At 43.5% G+C, this 11,377-nt stretch overlaps 2 protein-coding genes across 2 annotated transcripts; one reads left to right on the top strand and one right to left on the bottom strand.

The window, feature by feature from the left end:
- Positions 1–713: 713 nt before the first annotated feature.
- Positions 714–5,234, bottom strand: LOC139306274 (uncharacterized). The gene is made up of 14 exons (XM_070930220.1): positions 5,133–5,234; positions 4,993–5,061; positions 4,733–4,903; positions 4,558–4,654; positions 4,264–4,472; positions 3,674–4,033; positions 3,459–3,579; positions 3,171–3,376; positions 2,968–3,085; positions 2,703–2,875; positions 2,502–2,593; positions 2,303–2,421; positions 2,047–2,208; positions 714–829 (listed from the first exon to the last, which is right to left on the bottom strand). The coding sequence occupies exons 1-14, from the start codon at positions 5,232–5,234 to the stop codon at positions 714–716; spliced, it is 2,115 nt and encodes a 704-aa protein (XP_070786321.1).
- Positions 5,235–6,877: 1,643 nt separating this feature from the next.
- On the top strand, positions 6,878–10,807 carry LOC139306273 (uncharacterized). Its single transcript, XM_070930219.1, has 17 exons — positions 6,878–6,956; positions 7,177–7,232; positions 7,471–7,611; positions 7,685–7,756; positions 7,898–8,068; positions 8,170–8,266; positions 8,365–8,582; positions 8,706–8,856; positions 8,921–9,129; positions 9,239–9,356; positions 9,440–9,645; positions 9,729–9,846; positions 9,925–10,097; positions 10,192–10,289; positions 10,382–10,500; positions 10,584–10,668; positions 10,801–10,807. Exons 1-17 carry the CDS (start codon positions 6,878–6,880, stop codon positions 10,805–10,807), a joined length of 2,118 nt encoding a protein of 705 aa, XP_070786320.1.
- The last annotated feature ends 570 nt before the right edge of the window (positions 10,808–11,377 follow it).

Raw genomic sequence — 11,377 nt, 5'->3', positions numbered from 1 at the left:
TGCTCCTGTCTTTTATATTACACTTGATTACAGTGTGTTGTCACCACTGTGGCAGTTAGTAGGAGTGCAGTGCACCAGTCCAGTCACGACAACACTTTTAACGATCTGCTGGAGTAAAAACTAACAATAAGAGTTTCTAACTAAAAGAAACATCACAATCCGGTTGTAACATACCTAAAAATATAATTATCCTCCATTATCGGTATTGAAGAAGACCACTTTGAAGATGAATGGTTAACTTTGCCAGCAGATCTAAGACATTCAGTGTTTTGGCCTCAAACAGCCCTGGATTTGCTCCAGTCTTGATTCCCTTTGGATGTTATATTGAATCAAATTTGGCTGACTCGGACTCCTCTTTAATGCGGTCTTGACAAGAGCCCAGATTTCATTGATGTATTTCCAAAACCCATTTATTGTCTCTCAAACATTCAAATTCATGAAGGTGTGTTTATTCTGTCACCCAGGGACTAAATCCCATGGTTGTTGGGGTATGAATGGCTGTATAAGGGTATCCATGGCAACCATTTTTTAATATAACGCAAACTCACCCTCAACTGACTCACTATGTTGGGGATCCGCCTCCCACAGCTCATGGTGGGATCAGTGTAGAAGACCTCAGCTGGGATGATGGGGTGGACTGGAGAGGAGACGCTGAGTCGTCAGTGAGGCCGCACAGCTGGTGCAGCTTTGAAACGTGTGCGGGTGAAACAGGCTCACCTGTAGGGTTGTTGCTGTCCGCGTGACGGTGTGCAGCCAGGTACAGAGGCAGGAGGGAGGGGTGGTGCAGGGTCCTGTTGGAGGGGGGAGGCAGGGTTGGCTGCCTGGACCTCTGTGTGGGGAGAAACATGGGGGACATGGAGGCGCAGGCTCTGCTTTGTTTACAACTTTTGTACATTTGAACACAAGTACATTTTTGGGCTCGAGAACGGAAGTGATAGAAAACTCACGACACAGCGTCCTTCACTGGAGCTCATTGCTGACTTTTGTTCAATTCTGTAGCTCGAAGAGCGTCAAATGTGGCATCTAGCGTTCGCTCGCTCACATGATGGTGCCAAGACAAAGTAAAAGTCAGACATTGACATGTCAGCGCTAGCAGTTACTCAGCGCCCCCTGCTGGTTGGCTTAAGAGACCCCGTTCATTGACTGGTAAGCATTTATGAAACTAATAAAGATTTTCGATTTCTTTTGCATATACAAAGCAACTTTCTACTCTGTGCAAACTGCTTCCTCATGTCATGCATTCAGATATTTTACTTCTGTAAAGTCCTGCATTGAAAATGTTAAAGTAAAAGTATGCGCTTAGTTTTAAAAGTACTCAATGCAGAAAAATAGCCCCTGTGCCTGTTCGATTACTACTACTCATGCATTAGTGGAAATCAGGATTAGACTGTTGCAGGTGGTTAAGCTCATTTTGAACCATTTTGTGTCTGACTGCAACTAATGATTATGGATTAATCTGCCGATTACTTTATCAAATAATGGATTGTAATTGTGATGGCATGAGGCCAACCTTAAAATTTAATTAAATAAAGCAGTGGCCAAGTCCTAGTTTTAATCTGCAGGGTAATTAACAATAGCTGCCAGATAAAGTAGTAGAGTAAAAAAAAACAAAAAAAAAAAAAAAAACGCATTTACTGCAGTGTTTCAAGTCTTGCCTTTGACTTGACATACTGGTCCAGTAACAGGTCTAGCCTTACTTATCTTTAATATGTACAAATCTTAATGTCAAGTTGCTTTCACCCAAATCTAACTGCCCTTTCTGTCCTCTCACATTTAACAACTTCCTGCGTGTGGTTTTAAATTACCAGTTGTCTGTATAGTGAGTGTTGGACAAGTCTAAACAATACACAAAATACAGCATTTTTAAGAGAACAGTTTTATTAAATTCCAAATTTTCCATTTAAAAATGATACTGCCTTCAGATTTGGGCAGCATCTACTTTAACTTGCAAGGATTCTTGTGCTCCTGTGAAGAGATGTCAAAACAAAGAAAGGTTAACAAATGAGAACTTAATTAGATATGCATTTAAAATGTTTAAGTTCTCACCTTTTCTCATGCCACTGAGAAGATTCTGAAAACTAAAAACTTTGATGTAATGAGCAGGTGGGTGAACAGCAGGCAAGAATGAGACCGGGAGCCTAATTGGTCTTTTGGTAGCAGGTGTAGTTTTAAGTGCTGCAGTGGGCTTGATGGTGGGACTCTGCAGACCTACAGTGCAAAAAAATAAAAAGCAGAAATGCTCAAAATCCAATATGATTGAGACCTAGTCATGGTCCAGCACCAGGTGAAAAAACTACTGTACCTGCTGTGGGCTGCGTAGTGTGGATGATGCTGCCGATGCCAACTGTGTCAGACTCAAACCTGTGCGCTGAGAATAGGCGATGGAGACCAGCCAAAGGATATGTGCACTGTACAGTCACCCTGTAAGACAAGGACCACTTTAATGCTGTATAGCACCAGAAGATTGGTAGCTGAGGTGGGGGCACATAATAGATACATACCCGTCAGTAGCATCAGAAACTACGTTGTTCATATTGAGGTACTTCTTGCTGTAGACAATCTCATTTTGATAAGTCACATTTTCCTTGCCAAGCTGAAGGCAAAAAAAAAGGTGACAAATATGACATTCAGATTAGTAACTAATGATTCAAGTCTTATGTTACCAGTGTCGAGGACAGTTTTACCTTAGTAAGCAATAGTACCTTGACTATGGATCCACAGCTGTTGAATGGAAAAGAGAAGAGAGCCCTGGTGCCGTCTGCCTCTTTGGGTCCACAGTATTTGTTTATGAGGTTTGTTCTAGCAGGAACTCCTCCACTTGGGATGACCAGAGACAAGTCGGCCACCACAGTCATCCTCCCATCCGTCGAACACACTGCACAGAGATGAGCTTCAGCACGCGACAACTATGTGAAAGACCCCCCCCCCCCCCACCCCCACTTACAGTAAAACACAGGATATTCTTACTAATGAGTTCAGTAGTAGAGAACAGACAAGTCTTGACAGTTGAACTCTGGACCTCCGATGTTTCACGATCCTGCACAAGGATCTCAAAAGTGCCAAAGAAGCCCTTCAAAGTAATGTCCTGTAACACACACATGCAGCTCAGTCATTGATCTCCATCTTCAACACAGGAGTCGATGCTTCCGATAAGTCATTTCTCATCTCACCTTGTACTTGAAGCCATGAGTGAAGAGCGGCACATCCAGCAGCAGACCCTGGCTATCATTGCTCATGATGTAGCCGTGCTGGGCTGCCAGCTCTGATGTCAGCGGGTCTGAGCCGATACAGATCTCCCACATGTAGTCAAAAGGCCGGTGATCCAGTTTGAAGCTGATCCCAGACTCGGAACAGATGGCGTCAAAGGCTGGAGGAGCTGTCAAATACAAGATAATGGGGTAATTGTGCTCACTACCAAGAGAAACAGTAATTACAATTTTCTAAGTGTAATTACTTACAGACATCTGTTAACAAAGCCTCAATAGAGGACAGGTGGTAATAAGACTCGTTTCCAGGCAGAACAGTCAACGTGTAGTTGATGTTCAGCCTATACTGAAGAACTGCATCTTCTTTAGAGAACTAGGAGACAAGACACAATGACTGAGCTCAGACAGACACAAGGAGCAAAATGCAGTAAGACTCAAGTCAGCCCACTTCAAAAAATACCTTTTACCTGCTGTACAATGACTGGGTCATCAAAAGGCACCTTCAGAGTGTAGCCGTGAGTGTTGTTGGGATGAACAACTTCAGTGATGGTGTGGCTGCTTGTATTTGTAAACGGCACTGTAAATTCTTGTCCATTCAAGTGAACAGCAGCCAACGCGACGTCGTCAGGGACATCTCCGAGGTAGACCGCGAATGTGCGCTCCTCAAGAACGGTATGGTTTTCAGTAAAAACATGGTATGGCAGCATGGGAGTGGCCAGCGTCCTGTGAAATCTGAGCCTGGTCTCCACATGATCCTCATCCACCAGGATTTGTTCCAAGTACAGATGAAAGACATAAAACTCGTACAGATCGCCAGCCACGAAGCTCTGAAACAGAACATGCAGTTTGTGAAGGAACACTTACAGGTATAACATACCCAACAAGTCAGATATGCTGCTAGTTAGATTTATGTTAATTTATTGTTCTTAATATACAATAGAAATATAGTGCATCATACTTATTTTAAAGTGACAGATAATCTGGTTTTATTGTCCCAATTTGTGAAGCTAGTGTAAATCTACTCTGAAAGACATCTTCTAGGTTTGAGTCTTCCGACCTTCCTGTAACCGCCATCTGCATTATAGGGAATGCAGATCTGGACTGTGGTGTTGTGCTTCTCCACAATGTAGCCCCTCTCCTCCGCAACCGGCTGCTCCACAAGTTCACCATTGAGTCCAAAGTTTAACTTTGTGCCATCAAGACTGGGGTACAGCTCCTCTGGAGTCTCCCACATCATGTAGCCACTGTCATCATATGATCCTTCATCTGTTGAAAAGACAATATTGCAACTTCAACTGTTAATTGATGAGTAAAATGTTAACTACAGTAGATTACAGATTGTAGTACTGACGCATGGAGCAAGTAGCCACCAGGTCGACCATGAGGACCACCCAGCTCTGTCTGGAGAACAGAGTCGCATGGACCACCTCTACTGGAACACCATTCACCTGGAGAGACACTCAAAATCAAAACCTGCTTTAGACCAAATGCTTTACTAAACAGAAAATTCCCTATCAGTGGTTTACCTCAGTGCTGAGCGAGTCAGGTTGTCCATATGGCGTACGAAATACAAGCCTTCCATCCGTCAAGTGAAACACATAACCCCGCTTACGAGCTTCAGAGAGGTTCATGGAAGGCAACTGCTCCTCCGCTATCTGAAATGCCACCTGCCAATCTGAAGTGGTGGAGCCATGTGCCTGGAAATAGATTTAAAGTCCTTAAAAAAGTGACACTTTGTGGACTGCACAAAGTGAGAAATTAATTCAGTGATTTAAAAAAAATTTACAGATTTGAGGGCATTCCAGTCATCTTTCATTGTCCCAGATGGACAGGTAACTTCACTCCTCACTGACACCTGGAAAGAAAAACAATTTGATTATTTTTCTTATGGAGTAGTTTCATATGTTAAGATGTACCCAAACTTACTTCCATGTAGTTGGCTTCACAGGTAACTTCTCTGGGAGACCAGGGTAGAGAGGGAGAACAGGTGTTGTTGAAGGCATAGGTGACCTCCTTTCCTTCATGCATCGCAATCAAGTTTAAGTTGAATTTGAACACTTTGTCATCCTGAAAGATCCCAGAAAAGTTGTAGTAAAAAAAACCAAAAAAAAAAAACAGGGTGTCAGAATTGCAACTCCTGAGCAATGTAGAGTTTTGTTCCAAAAAGGAAGCCACAGCCAATCACACATGTACAATATATCACTTGTACATACTTTGTTGTCTGCATGACAGCTGAAGTAAGAGGCTCGGAGCGCCACATGGCCCAGTAGAGGGAGAACACTGACACTGTAGCCACACTTTGCTGCATACTGCTCAGTGATGGGGTACACGCCTGTCTCATCTGGAAAAGAAATGCAACATTAGTGAAGCAATTCAATATGTAGTCCAAACCTGTTCTTGGAAGGTACAGTCAGAGCTGAAACAACTGAATTGAGTAGAAAATAGTTCACAAGTGACAAATGATAAGGAGTGTAGAGTTTCTACAATGGGTGATTTCATTGATTAGATGCGTGATTGAAGGTTGCATAGACACACTCAGTGGAATTATGTAGAATATAGATAGAATTCCTAGAATACTTGATTCCTCAATAACTAGCCTTGTTTTAGACAGTAAACGCCCAAAAGCATTTACAAAACATAATGAAGGACTTACCAACAGCCTCAAAGCGAAGATCCTCCCCAGTGAAGGAGAGATTAACAGCTATCATGAGGTAACGATCATGACACTCCATGTGAAGAACTCCTGTATGCACAAACAAGTTCAGGTCAAAACATGGATCCTTTTAATTATTGTAGGTCAACGCACCAATATTTTAATTACCATTGGGAACACCAGCACATTTTTCAGTTGACCACACAGAGAGGAGTAAGGCCACACTGTAAGACAAAGGCATGTGTCTCTTGCATGCAAAAATGTAAGCACAAATAAAACTTAGTAGCCTGTAAGTTACCACTAAAACAACTTACCCAAGGCAAAACCCAAAACCCATAGCCACTGATGTGTTGGCAGTGTCTAAAGCTAGCCTAGCCTAGCTGCTAGCAAACTACACTTGCTAACCAACACAAATTAAAGTGCGCCACTCGCTTGGTATATCCTGGCAAAACTGGCACCACATGGAGCCGTCTGCTGCACCAGCTTTTATGGTTAATTTCTTGACCCATGTGGTTTGGATTGGTTCACAGGCGGCTTTGATTGCTAATGAGTGACACATGTGGCTGTAACACCTGAGTACCTGATTGGTCGTGAAGAAATGGACTTATAAAAGCTGGTGTAGCAGACCCCATCACATGATGCCATTTTGGCCAGGATATACCAAGCAAGTGGTTCACTTTAGCTTGTGTTGGTTAGCGAGTGTAGTTTGCTAGCAGCTAGGCTAGCTTTAGACACTACCAACACATCAGTGGCTATGGCTTTTTGGTTTTGCCTTGGGTAAGGTGCTGTGAGGGACATTTACAAGCTATTAGTTGATATTAGTCTATGTACACCTGTATGTTTATAATTTATATATGCCTTTGTCTTACAGTGTGACCTTGCTTCTGTCTGTGTTGGCAACTGGAGAATGTAATCAGGTTCCCAATGGTAAGAGTTTAAACTGTCTAAACAGATGCCTGTAGTCATTAGGACATAGATCAAGATCCAAACTTGTTTATTTTATACAGGAGTTCTTCATATGGAGTGTCGTGATCGTTACTTCATGATAGCTGTTGATCTCTCCTTCACTGGGCCTGAACCTCGTTTTGAGGCTGTTGGTAAGTCATGCACAGCTTCATTGCTAACTACAACAGGGGTCAGAAACTGTCATATGGGGGGGGAAGAAGAATCACTGGGTGTGGTCTGTTAAGGAAACTGTTTAAGACCGACATGTCATGTTTGAACTGTAACTATATCTTAGTACATTTGACCAATTAATCCTGTAAAGACTGCAAGAACAGTGTTGGAGCACATGAAACTTATGTGATTGTCTTTCAGATGAAACAGGCGTGTACCCCATCACTAAGCAGTATGCAGCTAAGTGTGGCTACAGAGTCAGTGTTCTCCCTCGACCTGACCATTTGGAGCTCAGAGCCTCTTACTTCAGCTGTCATGCTGACAACAAAGTACATACAAATGGCATACGAACAGTTTTTTTTTCTTTTAATCCACACATACTATCATGCAAATTAGCTCTGGCCTTCAGAAATAGGACTCTAAATTGCTCCTGAGATGCAATTCTGACAGCCTGGTTTTTGTTTTTTTAACATCCCTTTTTATTGGATCTTTCAGGATGATGAAGTGTTCACATTCAATTTCAACTTGATTGCCACACATGAAGGAAAGGAGGTCACCTATGCCTTGAACAAGACCTGTTCTCCTGCACTCCCCTGGTCCCCCAGAGAGGTTACCTGTGAAGCCAATTACATGGAGGTAAGCTCAATTTCATCATAACATTTTACACAAGACTATTTCAGAAGCTTGCTAATCCTGATTCCTATTGCAGGTGTCTGTAAGGAGTGACGTGGCCTGTCCAACTGGAACAAAGAAAGACGACTGGGATGCTGTTGTCCAAACTGTATGTTTTGACATGGCCTTCTGGGAAATGTGTGGAATTTGTCACCTGTGGCTGGAATACCATAGCATGCAATAAGCGCATACAGTATACAGCTGTTTTTTTTTGTTTTTTTTTTTTAACTGTGCTTTAAATTCTTTCCAGGCCTATGCCTCTGCCATTTCAGATTGGCAGGTGATGTTCCAGAGGGTGGAGCAGGAGCTGGTGCCCATGAACCTTACTGAAGTTCATAAGCAGGGTTATGCATTTGACTTGACAGATGGAAGGCTGGTATTTCGTACACCGTATGGACAACCTGACTCATTCAGCACTGAGGTAAACTTGTGGAATGGCAGTAAAGGTTATAGTACGTGCAATACCTATCCTGGTGTAAAGGCTTAGTCCCAAGCAGGTTTTGATTTTGAGTCTCTCTCCAGGTGAATGGTGTTCCAGTAGAGGTGGTCCATGCGACTCTGTTCTCCAGACAGAGCTGGGTGGTCCTCATGGTCGACCTGGTGGCTGCTTGCTCCATGCGTCAGTATTGCAGTCTTTTATGCTGTGACTTGGTTTTTGTTTTTTGTTTTTTCCCCTTGACAAACAGTAAAGCTGTAATACTGGTGTAATATCAACAGATGAAGGATCATATGACTACAGTGGCTACATGATGTGGGAGACTCCTGAGGTGCTGCACCCGCTGGTGTCTGGTCTACACATGATGCAGGTCAACATTGGTGTCAGTGGCGAACTTGTGGAGCAGCCAGTTGCAGAGGAGAGAGGCTACATTGTGGAGAAGCACAACACCACAGTCCAGATCAGCATCCCCTATAATGCTGAAGGAGGATACAGGAAGGTCAGAAGGCACTTTCGCGACACGGACATGAATTATGTGCAATAGATTTGATCCCCAGTTTGACTGCAATGACTACATTTACAAACCTGACTGTATTCCTTGACAAATTACCATCTTTCACAGAGCTTTGTGTCTGGCGACCTCTACGAGTTCTACGTCTTTGATCTCTACTTGGAGCAAATCTCAGTGGATGAAGATCACATTGACACCCGACTTCGCTTTCACAGGACACTGGCCACTCCCCTGCTGCCGCGCCCTGTTTTCACTGAAAACAGTAAGTCTACTGACAAGCTTTGTCAAGTGGATGCAACCGTGATCTGAATGGCTTTTCATTTCAGGAACGGTTCTTGAGGAGCGCACATTCGCGGTCTACCTCGGAGATGTTCCTGAAGACGTCGCGTTGGCTGCTGTTCACTTGAATGGACAAGAATTTACAGTGCCGTTTACAAATGCAAGCAGCCACACCATCACTGAAGTTGTTCATCCCAACAACACTCACGGCTTCACTCTGAAGGTGCCTTTTGACGACCCTGTTGTCATACAGCAGGTAAAAGGTCTTTGAATTATTTCAGTGGCATCTTCAGATGTCAAGCTGTTTTTATACACGGAAACTTCATCCTGCTTGGCTCAGCCACAATTCGTATTTGTTTTTTTAGTTCTGTAAAGAAGATGCAGCAATGCAGCTCAGGCTGGACATCAACTACACTCTGGTGGTTCTGCCTGAAAACGAGCCGTATTGCCACCTGGCGTCAGTCATGGCATTAACGGATGTCTGTAAGTCACTAACCTTATTTGTAGACTTGGTCAATCCTACTTCTGCATGAAGCACAATTACCCCATTATCTTGTATTTGACAGCTCCTCCAGCCTTTGACGCCGTCTGTTCAGAGTCTGGGATCAGCTTCAAACTGGACCACAGGCCTTCTGACTACCTGTGGGAGCTCTGTATCGGCTCAGACCCGCTGACATCAGAGCTGGCAGCCCAGCACGGCTACATCATGAGCAATGATAGCCAGAGTCTGCTGCTGGATGTGCCGCTCTTCACTCATGGCTTCGAGTACAAGGTGAGATGAGAAATGACTTATCGGAAGCATCGACTCCTGTGTTGAAGATGGAGATCAATGACTGAGCTGCATGTGTGTTACAGGACATTACTTTGAAGGGCTTCTTTGGCACTTTTGAGATCCTTGTGCAGAATCGTGAAACATCGGAGGTCCAGAGTTCAACTGTCAAGACTTGTCCGTTCTCTACTACTGAACTCATTAGTAAGAACATCCTGTGTTTTACTGTAAGGGGGGGGTCTTTCACATAGTTGACGCGTGCTGAAGCTCATCTCTGTGCAGTGTGTTCGACTGATGGGAGGATGACTGCGGTGGCCGACTTGTCTCTGGCAATCCAGGGTGGAGGAGTTCCTGCTAGAACAAACCTCATAAACAAATACTGTGGACCCAAAGAGGCAGACGGCACCAGGGCTCTCTTCTCTTTTCCCCTCAACAGCTGTGGATCCATAGTCAAAGTACCGCTGCTTACTAATGGAACTGTTATATTTTGTGTAATGAGTGTGTAACTCTATCAAATGACATCTACATAATTTGCTTTTTCCCCTCCAGCTCAACAAAGATAATGTGACCTATGAAAACGAAATTTTCTTCAGCCGCAAGTTCAGCTCTGTGAAAAATCCAGCAGACTTCAGCAATGATATCGAAAGGTGGGTGTGTGTATATTCAACTCCAAGTACTTTGGCTATTTACCCCTCCCTCAACTACCTGGGAATGCAAACGTATGCCTCTTGTCTTGCAGGGTGACGATCCAGTGTACATATCCTCTGGCTGGACTGTACCGCCTCTTCTCGGTGTACAGGTTTGAGTCTGACACGGCCGGTGTCGGCCGCATCGTGCATTCTGCGCGCTCCACTGAAGGTAGGTGGTTCACTGGTTCAACCACATCACTGAACACGTCGCATGTTTGATCATCTGTTTGGGCTTGTTCTCTAGGTCTACAGAGTCCCACCATCAAGCCCTCGATTATGCTTCAAACACCACTGCCTGCTACCAGACGCTCCCCGAGACCAGTCTCAATGAGACCTGGTTACCACCCCCCTGCTCAGTATATCAAAGTATCCAGCTTTCTAAAGAATCTTCCTAAGAAAGGTAAGTACTTAATTAAAACCTGCTCAAATTTGACAGTAAGAGTCTGCTCATAAATCTTTCTCTTCACAGGAGCTAGAGGACCTTCACAAACCAAAGAAAATCTCTTCATATTCTGAACTTTGACCATTGTCTTTTAACTGTAAATCAATAAAATGGTATCTTAAAAAAAAGAATATTGCAGCCTTGAACCAACACTTAAACCTACTTGCAGAGCTGATATGACTGAAGAAAATGGGATGGGAGTGTTGTACTTAATTTTGTGGGTGATGCAGCTCTACTGTGGTTGTAAATAACATCATGCCACTAGGTCTGTTGGGACGGTAAACAATATGGAGACGACTCAAACTGATAGACTGACCAATTTTCCTGGTGAAGGCGCAATGGCTAGACTTGAGCTACAATAATGTACAAGGTTAGACTATTGGAACTTTGAAAATGTAGTCAATACTTAAGCACTGAATATCTGCATAAATTCAAACATTCACAAGTATTTCTATTTGGGATGGGAGTTTAGGTTGAATTGATGTGTTCAATATAACTGACCAGTGGATAGCTACTACCAGAATTGCTGATGTAACACTCAACAAGTGCATTCTTTCAGGTTGGCAGCTCTGACTTATTTTTCTCAATAATTCTGAAACTTGTA

The sequence above is a fragment of the Enoplosus armatus genome, chromosome 23, assembly GCF_043641665.1.
Source record: "Enoplosus armatus isolate fEnoArm2 chromosome 23, fEnoArm2.hap1, whole genome shotgun sequence".
NCBI lineage: Eukaryota > Metazoa > Chordata > Actinopteri > Centrarchiformes > Enoplosidae > Enoplosus > Enoplosus armatus.
The sequence above is the reverse complement of the archived record's forward strand: the minus strand, read 5'-3'. Positions and strand labels throughout refer to the sequence as shown.